This window comes from Acomys minous (genome assembly GCF_964271855.1).
Source record: "Acomys minous genome assembly, chromosome: 9".
In the NCBI taxonomy this organism is placed as follows: Eukaryota; Metazoa; Chordata; class Mammalia; order Rodentia; family Muridae; genus Acomys; species Acomys minous.
Genome location: NC_140490.1, coordinates 55,645,144 through 55,662,191, shown reverse-complemented (window position 1 = coordinate 55,662,191; position 17,048 = coordinate 55,645,144). Strand labels below are relative to the sequence as shown.

At 48.2% G+C, this 17,048-nt stretch overlaps 1 protein-coding gene across 1 annotated transcript in view; it reads right to left on the bottom strand.

Moving 5' to 3' along the window:
• TXNDC5 (thioredoxin domain containing 5) overlaps positions 1–10,654 on the bottom strand; it is a 28,244-nt gene extending 17,590 nt beyond the window's left edge. The window contains exons 1-2 of the mRNA XM_084795097.1: positions 10,390–10,654; positions 5,718–5,867 (exon numbers count right to left, since the gene is read on the bottom strand). Coding sequence (XP_084651223.1) covers positions 5,718–5,867; positions 10,390–10,610 — 371 coding nt within the window. The 5' untranslated portion in view covers positions 10,611–10,654. The remainder of the gene's footprint in view (positions 1–5,717; positions 5,868–10,389) is intronic.
• Between the last annotated feature and the right edge of the window lie 6,394 nt (positions 10,655–17,048).

The following is a 17,048-nucleotide window of genomic DNA, read 5'->3' as shown; positions in this document are numbered from 1 at the left end:
GAAGGGTTTACTGGCCTGACGGAGACCATACGAGCATATGCCCAGCTTCCTCAAGAGCTCAGAGACAATGGCCCTCAGCTTACAGAAGGGCTACATCCTCACAAACCATCCTAGGCTAAAGCCATAGTAAGAGGAAACAATCACTTAACTTAGCAAACATCCTACCCAGCCTGAAAAGCCCTCAGAACACATACATGAACCTCAGATGTACAAAATCACCTGACACTACAATAGTGTCAGATGTCTCCTGTCCCTTGCTGCGCTGCAAGCAGTGAGCAGAATGGCTGGAAGGGGCTGCTTCTGCCCCACCACAAAGGATGTCAAGTCAAGCCATCAGTCAGTCTAGGACCACCTAGACAAAAAAAAGCTAACGTCTACATAAATTTAGCCACTATACTGTACCTCCAATGAAGAACATGTAAAAGCTAAGCATAGAACCTCACACCTGTGGTCCCAGCACTCTGGGCCTGAGGCAGGTGAAGCTTCAGCACAAGGCCTAAGAATGCAGTTCTGGGCAATCCTGAAAACAGTGAGAACCTGTCTGAAAAGAAAAACTACCCACAAAGCCAAAACCAAAGTCTAAGCAAGCTAAAGTACACTGTCATACTTAGAAGATTGCGCACGCTCTCTCTCTCTCTCTCTCTCTCTCTCTCTCTCTCTCTCTCTCTCTCTCTCTCTCTCTCTCTCTCTCTCTCACACACACACACACACACACACACACACACATGCACTCACCACTGGGAGTCCTGCAGCTCTGGCGAGGAACATTAGGGTCACTGTATTTCTCCAACTTCCTCTCCCGCTAAGTGCCTCCCCACACGAAAGTGCAGGAAACATGGATTCTCAAAATACCGGAAAGGAACCAGAGCTTAAACACGTTTTGTTGTTGTTTCTTTGCTAAAGTTAAAAATATAAAGTCTAGCCTACTTTTTTGGGGGAAGGGGTCTTTTTTCCCCCTAATTTGGTACACAAATCTCTTGTTGGATAAAAAAAATCTTTCCAAGCTGCGTAAGTCTGAGATTCTTCCTTAGTTAGCTGAAAGGGCCTAGGGAGAGCTGGAGAACAGTTACAGACGCTCACTTTAGCCTGTAGCCTTGATTTTAATTTTCAATTGACAAAGGGAAAACAGAAAGAAGGCGCTCTGACCCCAAGTTCAGGCCTCAATTTCTCTACTACAAACGTTCTATGTATATATGTATCTTCTGGTGATCTGTCTTTTCCTGGGAAGCTACAGGGAAGAAAAAAAAAATCTCCACTTGGGTGTCACTACACAACCTGTGACAAACTATACCATAACTGATGTGCTGGGGGTTTGACTGTGACCTCCAAAACAGAGCTATTCAAAGCCTAACCCTAAAGATGTGGCCTCACTCAGAACCAGACCTTCACAGAGGTCACTGTGACTAAAGTGACTCATGTCTTCACAAGAAAGTGAAAGCTGAACACACAGATACATGGTCCAAGGGTGAAAAGGGCTGATGATGCTAATACCGTTTGGATCTGAAAGGTCTCACAGGCCCATTCATTAAAGGCACAGTCTCTCCTGCAGGGCTGCTTGGAAGTTGTGAAACTTATAAGAAGTGGGCCTAGTGGGAAATCTCAGATCATTGTGGGGTGAGCTCTTGAAGACTATATCAAGACCCTGGGCTCCCCTCCCCTCCAACCCTCTTTTCTCTCTGCTTTTTGGCTGACAATAAGTGCTCTATCACACCACTATGACCATAGGCCACCCTGCTGCAAGCCAAAAAGCAACAGAGCCAACTCACCACAGACTAAAACCTCCCAAACTGTAAATCAAACCTTTCCTCTTTTGAGAGCCAGGGGGTTGAAACAAAGTTTCACTCTGGTTCAGGCTGGCCAGGAACTTATAATGTAACCTTTCCTTTATATATCTTGAGAATTCTGCAACAGTAACAAAAAAACGATAGATCAACAAGCCATGAGAAGCCAGAAAAGTGGCACAGAAGGATTTCCAAGCCGGGGTTCAGAAGGAACCTGCCAGTCACAGCACCCCTAGCCTCCAGAACTGAGAGAAAATGACTTTCTGTTGTTTTCAGCTGGAGATCAACACAGATGCTAGTTGCACTCACTCAGCCCCTGCCCAGCGCTTCCTCTCAAACAACCAAAATTTCCTGGCTCAAAGTGAAGCCCTTAAACATTTTCCTGAACATAGTCAGCCACTTCTAGGGCTATGGAAGTCGAAATGGCCTTCCTCTCCAATCCTGTACTCCATTCAAATGTGCCAGCAGGAAAAATATTGTTTTTAAAGCCTGTGTGCTGACACAAAGCCCATCTACAGCCATCTTCTGATTGAGGCTTTGCAACAACTGTTAGACACTGGGCTGTTTCAAAGGAAAAGCACACAGGTAAGCCCTGCCTCATTGCAACCACCTAGCAACACTCTTGCCTCTTGCACTCTGTAAAAACTAAAACCAAACAAAGACGTGCCCTTTGGCACTTCTGCAAGCCCCTGATCAACATGGGAATCCTTCTCAGGCCACATTCACTATAGTCTGAACTTATTTTCATTCCTTTTAACCACACAAACCAATATCTGGTTTACTCAGGGGAACTAGAGCTAAAGGAACCAGCTCTCCCTCCTTAGGGACCCCCCATTAAGGTCAAAGTCTGGGAAAAGTCGGCCTTCCCAGTCCTCCCTTAAGGACCCCCATTAAGGTCATAGCATGTAAATTTCTGGAGGGTCCAGCTTGACTCAAGGACAGCCAGCTTGTGGAGGGTCCAGCTTGACTCAAGGACAGCCTGTTTTGTGTTACAGCTTGTGTTTAAAATTTTCCACTACCCCCAAATTGTACTTATCCCTTCCCAACTAAAAAAGTCCCAATGCTAGTCTATTAACCAATCACGTTTCTTTGCTAAGTTCTGCCTCTGTAAAGGGTATAAAAGCCCATGCTTCTGCTCCTCGGGGTCTCCAGTCCGAAAGAGCTTGGCAGACTCCATGGTGTCTGCTCAATAAATTGCTATGCATTTGCATCGGAAACGGACTCGTCTCTCACTGGGGACTCTGGAAATAGACTAAAGATTTCCCTCTGGAGACCTGAGTCTTGCAGAGCCTCTAAAGAAAAGTCAGGTGACACAAAATGCAAGGTGGGTCTTTAAGTTTGTCAGTGGCATCCATGGAGTGCTGATGCTACAGTACAGAACCCTGTTAAACATCTGTGATGGTTAGTTTTGTCAACATGACACATCTAGAATCATTAGGGAAGGGAGCCTCCCTGAGGGATTGTCTAGAGTAGGATGACCTGTGGGTATGTGTGTGTGTTGGGGGGGGGGGCGGTTGTTATGATTACCCCAAGATGTTAAAGCACACGGTACCATTCCCTAGGCCAAGGATCTTGAACTACTCGGTAACCTGGCTGAGCACAAGCATGCATGCATTCTCCTCGGCTTCTGACTGTGGAGGTGACCAGCCGCTTCAGTTTCTTTCCACTGTGATTTCCCCACAATGACAGTCTGTAACCTGGCATTTAGAGCTAAAATAAGCTTTTTCTCCTCTTACCTGCTTTAGCTGGGGTATTCTAGGGTATTTAGTTAGGATACTCACAGCAACAGGAAACAAAACTAATTCAGCTTCCCTCTCAGTGACCTCTGTCCTCAGTCCATCATGGCTGAGGAAGGGGGCACAGCCTGTCCATTTCTATTGTCCCTGGATAAGTACCAGGCTTTTAATAGGTATTTACTTCCCCTGCTACTTATCATCAGCTTGTCTAGAATGCAACAAGTGAACCAAGCAGAGTTTATTTCATCCATCATCCATCCATCCATCCATCCATCCATCCATCCATCCATCCATTCATTCCATGGGGTAGAGTCTAAGGCCTTAAGCTACATGTCCAGCCCCATACTCACTTTAAAAACATGGCAGTGAGTGTGTGCTGGTTATAAGATACACATGCTAGGACATTTTTCTGACTTGATAGAGGCTTGAACTGCAGCACTTATATCAGTAGGCAATCAGTAAAGCCCAAGAGTTCTGGAGTCCTTTATGGAAATGTTAAACCTCAAATGCAGAGCTCCACTGAACCCTGTGCTAACGGGAGCACAAGGTGGGTGGCACTGTTATCATCCTTAGAGGTTAAGTGACATGGACAGTGCTGCCCAGTTACGGATGGCAGAGGGGCTCCACATTCCAAAGTGTAGGGCTCCCTCCACTCTTCCTTGCTGCCTCTAAGGAGTAGGGAGTTTGTATTTCATACTTAACTCCAGGCCCTGTGCATTATTCAGTTAAGTCATGAGTTGTACAGATATGAGTTGGTACCCCAACTACCATATTTTTCGGACCATAAAATGTATCCCCCCCCCCAAAAAAAAAAGTGTAGGAGTAATTAGGATATGCCTTATGGTCTGATTGCTGTTTTTACTGTTTTTCTTGGTTTACTGCTCTAAAAGCTGGGTGCGTCTTATGGTTAGTTGCATCTTACAGTCCGAAAAATATGGTATAACAAATAGTTATGAGTTGAAGTAGCCAACTGTTTGCCAGCCTGTGGAACAGCATAACCCTCTTTGGTAAACTGCCTTTCCCTCCCACACTGGCCACGTGGTCTGAATAGGGACATTGTTGTCTACAAGATCTTGCATCTGCACCACAGTGGTTGCTTCTGGATGACTCTCCCAGACAGGGTCTGTCAGCCACAGGCCCAAGTCCTTTCTTAGGAGCTCCCTTAGGAGCTCAGATAACTTGACCCTCCAAAACTGATCCTCCAATACAGCTTTACTCCTGTGTAAATGATCCAGCCCACAACACAATTACAACAACAGAAAATGGACTAAAATACTGTCTTTTAGTTAAGTCAATTTGTCAGTCAGCCCTCTGTTGCTCTAACAAGGGTCTGGAATCATCAGCTAAGAAAGAGAAACAACGTATTTAGATTCCCAGCTTTGGACAAGTGCGGCCATGAGATACTTGGGTTTGCTGCCTTTGGTCTGCAGCAGGGCAGAAGCTAACAGGCCCTACCCCTCACAATAGACATGAACCAACCAACCCAGGGCTGAGACCACACTATCCACTTCAAGACAGTTTCAGAGAAGCCACCTGGCCCCACCTCCTCAAGGTTCTATGTGCTCCCCATAGCACCGCAGTCTGCTGGGCAAGCCTTTAATACATGGGTTTTGGGGGGACTCACCTAGACTGTAGCAGTCAGTCATAATTTGTATCATAAAACCATGTACACGCCTGCCAAGGGAACCAGGCTGCGTGAGACTTGCCGCACTCTGGTTTGTCACCCTCTTTCCCAACAGAACCAGACCTCGTATCAGCTGCAGGGGATGTAGCTTTTGGAAAGATCTTTAATCAGTAAGAAGAAAAGGAAGGACTGTAGCAGCGGCAACAGTTCAAACCGAAAGTGAGAACACAGCCTGAGTAGGATGTGCAAGCCATATGTGATGCCCCTGGGGCTGGATCTCAGGCAGCCAGAGCCCACCACTGCCTTGCAAATACTCACTCTCTCATCAATGGGAAAAGCCAACAATAATTCCCTAAGGCTATTCCCCCATGCAAAATACAAATGGTGTCTACAATAAACAGTGCTCAATACAATCTTGTCCTAACAGCAGGAACCGCCTGCTTACATTCAGCTCCTCAGATCTATGAAGGAAGTTGCCAGTAGCTGAGCTTGGATGTTCCTTGGCCACAGACAGCAGACACACAAATGTGGAAACAGCAGCACAAAGACGCATGCCTTCTCTTCCTTCCTACTTACGTGGGGTATCCTCGCACGCCCTGGGCAGAGCACACATCGGAGTCAGCGGTGCAGTCCACTTTAGCCACATAGACCTTGGCATCCTCCATACTGTTGTACTTGTCTCCAAGGTCGTTCCAAGTTGGCTGCAGCCGCTGACAGTGTCCACACCTACAGTGAGGCCAGAGGAAGAGCACATTGAGGCCCGGTGGTCAGGGTGTCCAGATGACTACTTCAGCCTTCCCCATCAAGCAGTCAACTCCCCACCCTTTTATTTCTCTGCAGCCGCTGGATAGCTCACAATGGCACCGTTCTCCACATCAGTCAGCTGGCTGTAGGCTCTAGTAGTCTTTTTTTGACCTCTAAGCCAGACCCTAACTCCTTGACTTCTAATTGGCCTCTGGGCACAATTGCAGTCAATATTTCAGTTTCCTTAAAAGGAGAGCTTGCTGGGCCCCTGGAGCTCACAGATTAGCATACATGCTACCGAAACGCCCCCTGGGCAAGTTCTATTTGCCCTTCAGATTCAATTTGTGCATCACTTCCTCCAACAAGCCTTCCTGGCTCTCAGGCTACCTGCCATCCACTCTCTATTCTTCCTCCTTTTCTGAAGTTTCCCCTGTTCTCCCAAGCAGCTCAGTACTCTGTTTATGAGGACCGGTCTCCTCTACTACATGGCAAAATGTACACAAAGACAAGGCAATCTCAAGACAATTCAGCTCTGCACCTTCTCCAATCAGAAGCATTAAAATAAATGCACTTAAATTCTTTATTTATTTAGACAGGTCTTGGTTATCCAAGGTAGCCGAGGATGACCTTGAACTTCTGACTTTCTTACCTTCACCTTTCAAGTGCTGCAGTTTTAAGTGTGTTCTGGAGATCAAACCAGGGCTTTGTGCATGCTGGCTAAGCATTGTACCTTCAGAGCTACACCCCCAGGGCTCTATACTAAGAATCACTACCAAAGAGTTTGTGGTAGCCCAAACATCTACAGTTGGTAGGGTCAAATGTCTGGTATTCACTGTGTGAACTTATATACAAATATCTGAAAGCCATCTATCATTTAAAACAATAGCCAGGCGGTGGTGGCACACATCTTTAATCGCAGCACATGGGAGGCAGAGGCAGTTGCATCTCTGAGTTTGAGGCCAGCCTGGTCTACACAGCGAGATCTAGGGCAGCCAGAGCTGTTACTCAAAGAAACCCTGTTTCAAAAAAAAAAAAAATTAAATATAGTCGTCATCATCATCATCATCAAGCAATCAAGCAATACTGGCAGACTGGGGCTTCTTGCCTCCCTGCATACTGCACTACAGCATCAGGATCTCCCTTGTCACATGATCTGAAGGGCAAGGCTGACTGTCACCTTGCATTCTGTATCACAATTGAGTTCCGAATGAGTGTGATCACACAGCATTATGGCATGGGACTGTTTTTTCTTTCTTTCTTTCTTATCTAATAAGTTAGCCAGCCGTGTTTATAACATAACTACTTGCTGCAGTACCTTCTGAAAGGATCACTTAAAACGATCCCTTACAAAATGCTCACTCACAAAAGTGACAGGCACTAATAACTGTTGAGTTCTTTCTCTAATACATTCTCAATACAGTCTGTGGTAAGCCTCTTTTCTTGACCTGACCTCCAAAGCAGACATCTAAAGGTGGCACTGGAAAGTCAGCTTAAAGCTAATGTGTCTTCCTGGCAGGACTTCCCAGGCAGGACTAGAGAGAGCTCAGTAGTTAAGACTACTTGTTGCACTCACATGAGATCTCAATTGCTTGTAGCCCTGGCTCTATGGAATCTGGCACCCTCTTCTGCTCCCCTCCGGGACCCACACACAGGCCACACAAACCCATAGAAATATACACACGCGCATAGATAAAAACAAAATATATAAACAAAAGTTTAAAATACAGCATTATTCCTTTTTCCCTCCTGGAAAGATCGTCAGTATTCTTTTAATATATACGGTGTAAATGCCAATAAAGCAAGGCCTGTTCTGTCCAAATATTTGGTATGCACTAAGCACTCGGCAACTTCAGCAGACTGAATAGGAAGAGAACCCATGAAGTAAAACTGTATTTGAGGACTCAGCTGCCGCTGATTCAGCAAAGTGAGCTCAGCAAGGCGGTAGGTGGAGAAGGAGAGGCTATCAAGGAAGAACAAAAGAGTCAAGACCCAAAGGCTCCTTAAGTGTGTACACAAAGAGGCACGTGGACTTTCTATTCCCCAGCTGGCCCATGTTCCTGTTTGCGCCTCGTGGCACCTGGTGTTTAATCAAAGAAAGCAGGGTTGGTTCTTATGGTGGCTATGGAACCTGGTCATGAGGATGTTGCTGAGATGACAGCAGGGTGGCTTGCCCCGAGAGGTTTTCAAAGGCTGTTCTGATGTTTGGAAAATGTGATCAGATACCCTCATTTTAGAATTGTACACATCCTCAGCATCCTTGAAAGGGTTCTTATGAAAACAATACAAGATTAAAAAGAGAAGATGAAGATTTACTCTGTACCTCAAATTAAACTGACCATCTGGGGCCATCACCAAGCAGGCATGCCCCTCTGCACCCAGAAGCAGTGAGGAATCCACTGGTTCTATCCAGCCGGCAATATTGGTTTGGAGGTGGCCTGGAGCCAAGTGACAGAGCAAACGGACCTAACCTTCATCTTGACCTCACTGTGCCCAGGTTCAGTGTGACCCACACACTGGCACTAGAGACACTGTGACCTGATGCCGGCACAAAGTCCTGCAGCAGGCAAGCTTAGAACAAATACACACACGTCAATACACAGTGTCCTTGCCCTCGCATCACACATAGGCACCTAACGTTACAGGCATTCAAACTGAGAGAGAAGAGGCGAGGGGACCCAGGGGATTCTATCTCAAGTTCCATACTGTGCTTAAAAGCCTTATTTTTGAAAGCTTAGCATTCTATAGACGGAGACAAAAAAAAAAAAAGTCATGAGTTCAAGGTCAGCTTGGCTACACCGTGAGATCCTGCCTCAACTTCTTCTCAAAACAACAAAGACCTAGCCTTCAAAAGGCCATGGCGGGCACCCACATAGCTCTATGATTTCTAGCAGCGTAGCAAGAAGCAAACAACTAAAGGCTTACTTTGAGGAGCAGCATCCACCTAAATGTCTGTAAGTGGAAAAAGAACCTGTGTGACGCCTCCTACCCTGACTGGCCAAGACTAGCTGGTTATTTACTAGCGATATTCCGAACTTAAAACCTCCATCACGCTGCAGCGAACCTAACTGTCTGCATGTCAATTTTTCTCCTGGAACTAAAAACCCATAGATTTATTCCACTGAAATCGGCCCCCAATGATGTCCTGTGGCGGGCTTCACTAGACTCTCCTACTCCGAGACCACTCCTGCACAGAGCAACTGTTAACACTGCCTGCTGCAGGCTACTAGTATTTCCTCTGCAGATTCAAGTTGGCTGTTCTTGGGAATGTAAATCAATGTATTCCATTCTTGCACTTTCTCTCCTTCATTCTCTCCCTCCCACTCTCTTTTTTATTATTCCAGAAAGGGTTTCTCTGTGTAGCCTTGGCCGTCCTTGAACTCACTTTGTACACCAGGCTGGCCTCGAACTCAGAGAGATCCACCTGCCTCTGCCTCCCTGCGTCCCGGGATTACAGGTATGTGCCACCAGGCCGGGCTCATTCGTGTATTCTTAGTAGATAATGGCGGTGAGCCAAACTGACCCCCCAGAAATTAATTTAACACTAAATGAATTGAAATGCTGTAATAGCCCACTATAGGATTAAGAGCAAAGTTTCTTCCATTTTGGAAGGCAAGATCGCTGAAAAAGTTGGATTCCACAGACACATTTTTCTAAACTATTTAACCCCCTTTCTTTAATGAGTCCCTACTGAGCCAGGCAAATAGAACTTTGCTCAGCAACAAACACTGCCAACACAACCCACATCTCAAGAGCCTACGCTCTGAACACCTCTTTCTGCTGTGAATCTGAGAACTTCTTTCTCTGAGCATCTAGGCCCCAGCAGGAAAGCACTGCTGTGTCTACAACAATTCCGGACGCACAGTTCTTTTGAGAAAGCGGCGGGGTGCACCAGGAAGCCCCAAGGGAAGAATGGAAGCTTGCAGGCATGACTTCTAGGAAGAATTGTTCTACCTCACACTTTCCAAACGACCGGCCCCAAATGAGCAAATAAAAGGTGACCGAGGACAGATACAGCTCATATCTACTCCAGTGGGACTCCAGACCTGGCACTACACCGGGCTCCCAGGGGTCGGGTGGCCCCCCTACCCTACCCAGGCTCTCTCTCCCCACCCTTGACACAGAATAAGAAATCACATTTAAGGAGGGACTTCGATTTTTCAATCCAACCCAATATTGAAGCGCCAGCAGGGACGGACGCTCCAGACTAGGGCACGTGTTCGCCTGGCACCCGCCGCGTCCGGCCAGCACAGGAAGTTTGGAGAGCTGGGCAGGGGACTTAGCTAGGGGTGCCTGGACTCCAGCAGCGTGGCGAGGCTCAGAGGCCTTTCCGGGTCTCCCCTCTGGGCCCGCCCTTCCTCGCTAGCCGCCCGGCGGCTAGCGCCACGTCAGCGGCGAGGCCCGAGCGCGGCCCACGCCCCCGGCACAGCCCGCGCGCGGCCTGGCGCCCGTCCCCGGCTCCGGTTCCCCAGTCCGGGTCCCTCTGGTCTGCGGGAGCTGCAGTTACCAGGGCGCGAAGAACATGACGAAGTGCGCTGCGCTCTGGATCCCGTGCGTGAACATGTCGGCCGTATACAGGTGCTTGGCGTGCGGGTCTTGCTCGGCCCCACCGTTTGCCTCCGCCTCCTGGGCCCGGGCACCCCGGCGCGCGCCGAGCAGCAGCAGGAGCGTGGCCAGGGCCGGCAGCCCGGCCAGCGGCGGGAGGAGGCGACCTGGGCGCGGGGGCATCGCGGCGGAGCTGGCGAGCTCTCGCCGGTGCCCCGGGTCCCCTCCACGGCGCCGCCTCCCGCCCCGGCTCCTCCCACGACCGCAGGGCCACGCCTTCATCTCAGAGCTCCGCCTCGGCTACGCCCCTACCCGCGGAGCCACGCCCCCTGGCCTGCGGTCGCTCGTTGGGGGCCACTTGCTGCGTTCTAACTGAAAGCCAAGGAAAAGATGAGGTCTCTCAGATCCTGGGGTTCCCCCGTGCCGCACCTCTAGCGTTATCCCAGTCCGGGTCCCGTCCATCCCACGGAGCTCCTTCACCTCCCTATATCCCCTCAGCAGCCTTTCCCGGTTGGAAACTAAGAGGCCAAGCAACGAAGCAATGGAGTAGTGGCTCCGTGGATCTAATCACACACCAAGACCCCCGAATTTTCAGGACCAAGCTGAGCTGCTGTCAGCAGAAAGGAGGAAATTGGTCAAAAGTGCTTAGGGTTTGCACTAGAATGAGTCAGATTCTTAGCCAGAGCCGAACTGCGATTTGAGGACCTGGCCTAAGGGGGTGTGATGAAACCACTTCCCGAGAGCACCGCCTCTGTTATCCAGCCCTGCCTTCCCTTAGGGTGAAAAGGAAGGGCAGTGGAAGCGGTCCCCTTTCCAGCACTGTGTGTCCTAACTCACCCTGGTTACAAAAGCAAACGGCAACAGCTGCTGTGGCTGAGCTGGCCTTGTGGTTGGCTGAGCGCTACGCTATTGCCTGAGCTAAGGAGTGTTAACTCATGCCAACACTAAAATCTTACTACAGGTGGCAATCCAAGCTCCCAGCCCTGCGTTGAGAACCTGGAGCTAAATTAGGGAGAATGAAAAAAACAATAATCAACAGTTGAGAGGGTTCCAGAACTACACTCTATGCCGATGGAAGGGGGAAAAATGACATTATAAGAAGAGTATATGGTCATCTTTTATTGGGAAAGAGAAACTGGCATTTTAAGAAGTGTATATGGTGATCTTTTATTGGGACTTTTCAGAAGTGCTTCTGAGAATCACCTGATTTTTATTAGCCTCAACCCCTCTAAACTGAAGGCCTTCATTCCTGGGTTGGCAATGGGGAAACTCGCATCGTCTTTAACTGTTCTCCTCAACTTAAATTCAGCCTCCTGTAAATGTTTAACCACGGTTTGCCAAACACCAAAGTTCCGAAACCTGTCCTCTCGAGATTTACAGACAGCAGCTCTCGCTTGCTCCCTCTCTTGCTTTGTGCCCTCACATTCTAAATAAGCACATGTCAACCAAGTATTTCCTCTCACTTTCCTGACCAGAGCAGACCTAAGCTTGCCCATTAATAGGAGGATTCTACCAGCATCCTTTGCTCATAAGCTTTTGATAATGGTAGCTTGCTGCTCAAACTTGGACTGGCACACCAACCCTACCCAGTGACCTTGACATATAGACTAAAGTGGAAATCCCTTGACCTGCCACTCAAGGCCTCCTGTGACGTCCTCCACCATGCCTTGTGTCCTGTGAAACTTAATGGTGACTAGAAATCCAAGGATCCCGTTCAGTGATATGTAATAGTCAAGCTAGAAGCTCTATGCTCCTCAATACCTCATACCTCCCAAATCCTCTCACTATGCTGATGAGAAATCCCAACAGATTGTTTAGAATATCAACTCCTTTTTTTTTTTTTTTATCTGCGTACTGCAGTGGTTCTCACCTGTGCTTTAAGACCTGTTTGGGGTTGCATATCAGATATTAACATCATGATTCATAACAGTAACAAAATTACAGTTATGAAGAAGCAACGAGAATGATTTTATGGCTAGGGGTCACCACAACATGAGGGGCTGCATGAAAGGGTCTCAGCATTGGGAAGGTTGAGAACCCCTGGCTTGGAGCATAGCTCTTGGAACCCTCTCGTGCATTGGCTGATGGCTAGGTTGACCCTTTAGTCTCTTGGGGTGGAGACGGAAGGTAGGTGCCTTCCTTTACCAAACTGCTCCCTTCTGTCTCCAGAACATGAGCTCCCACTGGTTCTCCCGAGTGTGGCACTGTCTGTTCTTCTGGTTTTCACCGTTCCTCCAGGACAATCCCTTCACTTCGCTGAAGTCTGTGGTTCCTTCCAGCTGACAGAATTTCCAACTTCCTTCCTGTCTGTGACTTTGGCATCTAGCTGGATATCACATGGACATTTTCATCAGCAACTCTTTCATAAAAGGAAATCTAGGATGTTTACTGTTTCTGATATCTGAGTAAAGGTGCTACGGTTTGGATCTTGAATGTCCCCCTCTGTAGGGTCACGGAGTGAGGCTAGTGGAAAGTGGTGGAGCTTTAGGAGTTGGGGGTGGGGGGGTTTGAAGATTGCTGGAGATACATCTTCAAAGGAGGTCTTGGGACCCCCACCTCTCATTCCCTGGTGCCTGAGGGGAGGAGGTCTATTCATACCATGAGGTGCTGCCTCACACAGGCCTAAAAGTGCCGACATAACTGATCATTGCCCAGAACCTCTAAGCCTGTGAGTCAAAAATCTTTTTCTTCTTTGTATGTCCCAGGTGTCTATTGCAGTGGCAGAGAGCAGATTAACATGGGGGTAACATGAAGGCACCCCGCTCTGACCATGAACGCCCCATTCTCTTCATCCCACTGGGCTCCTCTGCAGTGTTGAAACAATCGACGCTCACTCCACCTGAGTCTGCCATCTTTTCCGCTTCTCCAATATGGTTCTCTATTCACTACTCCTGGGTCCTACGTGCCCCTCTCCATGTTAATTTCTCAGGGCTTGGCCTCCAACTAACCTTCTGTCTCCACTCACTCACTCAGAGACCTCGTTCCTCCCCATGGCTGTGCATGCTTCCTATGCAGACAACACCACAAACCTTCCACCGAAGAGGACTTGTTTGACCTGAGAAGGAAAGAGCTCCTGCGCTCTGTGCCTCTGACACTGTGTCCTTTCCCGGCTCTTTAACAGAGCATTAGAGCCTGTTGTACCATTTCCTTACTGTGGCGGATGGTGCTTAGTGTGTGAACTGCATGGGGCGAGGGTTGCTAAGGAGATGTTTGATGCCCTGCAGGTATTTAATACCTGTTTATGACCCAAGGATGATGCAGAAACCCCTACTTGTCCACTCTCAAGAGACTGACTTCCTTGAGAAGGTGTCCCAGGTAAACAAGCCATAAACATGGGGCCATTACTGAACAAGATGTCCTGGCCCACAGTCCTCTATTCGCACATCTTGAACCTTTGTGGGCCTGCGGTTCCTTCCAGTAGCAGTCTGTGAAGTTCGTGGTGAAGCCCCCTCCCCTCCCGGTTAGGACCGCTTTCTGTTCCATGAGAATGAAGTCAGGAGGAATCCCTCCCAAACAAGAGAAACTACAGCTTTCAGGTTCCACCTCCTCATGGTTCCACACACCCCTAAAAATAGCACTCTGAAAAGAGGGCCCCACAAAAAGCTCAGAAACTGAAATGCCGTGACTTGAACTACTTTAACAGGTGCATCCTGAGTTATTATTGGGCTAAAAAAAAAGAAAAAAAATGCTACTTTTAAGTAGGGACCGAAAGTAAATACATCTGGTTGTTCTAACTTCGTCAGAACATTCTGGAAGATGCCTCTCTAAAGAGAGAAAATATGTTCTTTTTCTTAAAATTTAACTTTTGTGATTCTCGAATGTATTTTCATTAGCAGGGGAAAAAAACCCTAAAGAACAAAGCAATTTCCCAACCTGGAATCACTCAGGGAAATAGTGCTATTTTCAGTGTTTTTAAAATGGTGTAAGGAACTTAATATTTACTCATTACCCATGTAAGCTCTTGGACAACACAGCCTCCTGAATAGTTAATAAGTACATACAAAAAACAGTATAACATAATAGATTCAGTACTCTAATGGAAGGGAAAAGCTTTTGAAACCCATATGGGTTCACTGTGGCCAGTGGAGAGGGGATAAAGGAGGTTTCCCTGTTGAATGGACCCTGACCACTGAGGTCTTCGTTGTCTGACAAAGTCCACAGAAGTCTGGCTGCCTCCACACTAGTTCACTGAGTCAGCACTGATGTCAGCTCATCTTTCCGTCCACCATCTCTCCACTCTTTGATGCTCTCTTGGAAGCTCCTTTGTCCTCCTTCCACAGAGCACCTGCATGCAGGGCCAGCACTCAAGCTCACCCACCATCGCCTGGGTTCCTGCCAATCTGCCACTGGCCATGCTAACCATTGTTGACAGCCCTCTCTGTGGATCTGCAATGTCCTGGTTTGGCGTAGAGGCACAGTTCTCTCATGGTGCTTAGGAAACAGCTTTAAAGGGCTGGCTGCCTGAATCCCAGAAGACTAGTCCAAACTCTGAATCCAGGAAAATGGTTTGACTAACAGGGCAGTTCTTCATTCTGGCTGCTCTGGAATCACTTGGGTCTGGAAAACAATATGAACGCCCTGGCCTAACTCCCAAGGCTGAGAAGCACCGAGATCCAGTGGTGCTGCCTCTGATGCTCCTGGAGAAGGTCATGGCTCTACTGAGGAGCACCTGGAGAACAGGGATTTTCTTAAGAGACAGGTTCTGATTCAAATATGTTTGCTGAATACTGAGTTTATACCCCTAAAATACATAAATTTATTTTTATTCTCTGTGTGTATCTGTATCCCTATATGTCTATCTCTCCCTCCTCCTTCTCTCTCCCTCCCTCTCCTCTCTCTCTCTGTCTCTGTCTCTCTCTCTCTCGCTGTCTCTGTCTCTCTCTGTCTCTCTGTCTCTCTGTCTCTCTCTCTGTCTCTCTCTCTGTCTCTGTCTCTCTCTGTCTCTCTGTCTCTCTGTCTCTCTCTCTCTCTCTCTCTCTCTCTCTCTCTCTCTCTCTCTCTCTGTGTGTGTGTGTGTGTGTGTGTGTGTGCTCACATGTGCTAGGAAGTGCATTTGGAGGTCATAGGACAGTCTTTGAGCATCAAACTCAGGTTGCTGGGCTTGTCCAAGCAAGAGCTTTTACTGGCTGAGCCATTTCTCCAACCCAAGAGGACAAGTGCTTTCCTAAACTGTGTATAGACCCCTGTCCAAACCCAGCCCTAGAAGGAAGAATGAAAAGGGGGGGGGAGAAAGGGAGTGAGGACTGATGGAGGGAGAGACACGTGTTATTGGTGGTACATGCAAAGGGCAAATAGGGGAGGGGCATTAAGGGTTGGGGTTCAAGATGACAGGGTTTGGATTTCTCAGAGGAGACGGGAAGAAGAGCATTGGGAGGAAGAACACGTCAGCTCAAAGAACAGCAACTGTAGAGCACTCCGAGTAGACGGAATGGAGGGGCAAGCATTACTAGAGGCCGTGAGGGGTCAGGGGCGCGGGGTGAAGCAGTTTGCCACGTGAACTTGGCTTCCATGGCTGAGAAGGGATGTCCTTAGAGAATGGTCAGCCCAACTGTTACATGGTCTGCTTTCCCTATCAGTGTCATCACTAGGGCAGCTGTCAGGGGTCACAGTTGTGTCGCAGGACATGCTTGTGACTTAGGCCAGGGCGGATGCAGTACCAGAGGAGAAGCATTGTAACTGCAACCAGCATTGCTGAATGAGCAGATGTGGCCTGAGAGCTGTGGGACACAGCGGGGGTGGGGTTTGGGGGGCTTGGGGGGGAGGTTCAGGCGACCTGCTGGGTTTAGCTACAGCAACTAGGAAAACTGAGTGGTCATCAGTAGAAACTCATAGAGGATGTTAGAGTCCCTCATTGCTGAACACAGGAACTGGATGTGTGCAGATATGTGGATCATGCATATTCCAGTCCAGGCAAGAGGTGTGGGCCGGGTCATTTGAGAATCATTAGGGTGGAGGTGGCATTTAAAGCTGTGAGTTGGGGTGAGATCACTCTGGGAGTCTGAGAGGTGCAAGAGCCAAGCCTGGGGGGTGGGGGGTGTCTCTCACGGTTTCAAGACCAGCAGATGAGGAAAAGCAGGGGGGAAACTGACTAGGAGCAACCAGGAAGGTAGGAGGAAGGCCTGGTCTCTGTTGTCCAAATGGAGCCCAAATAGAATAACAAGGCTGCAGTGAGCAGCTGTTTCAAATCTACCAGCGAGCTCATTGTTCCATGAATAGTCCCAGCACATGCCTAGTGGCTTGGTTTTGTTGATTACGACTTGCAGAAGACTGCTGTTTTGAACTGGGTTCCTACACAGCACAAGCAGCCCAAACCAACGTAGAAGTTAGGCACAGTGACTAAGCTTTGGTTGGTTGGTGGAGGCCCTGGAGCCAATGATCTAATTAAACTGTAATATGTTGACTGGTGGGCTAAGCTGTGGCCAATGAAGTCTATACCTCACTTCTGTTTTCCTGTAAATGCTGTCAGACGATGTTGGCTGGAGGTGCCAGTGTCTGCTAGCTGCCTGGATCATTCTTGTTTTTGCATTGTTTGAACAAACTTTAATAGCTGGTTATGGTGGTGTGTACACACACACACACACACACACACACACACACACACACACACACACACACACACAC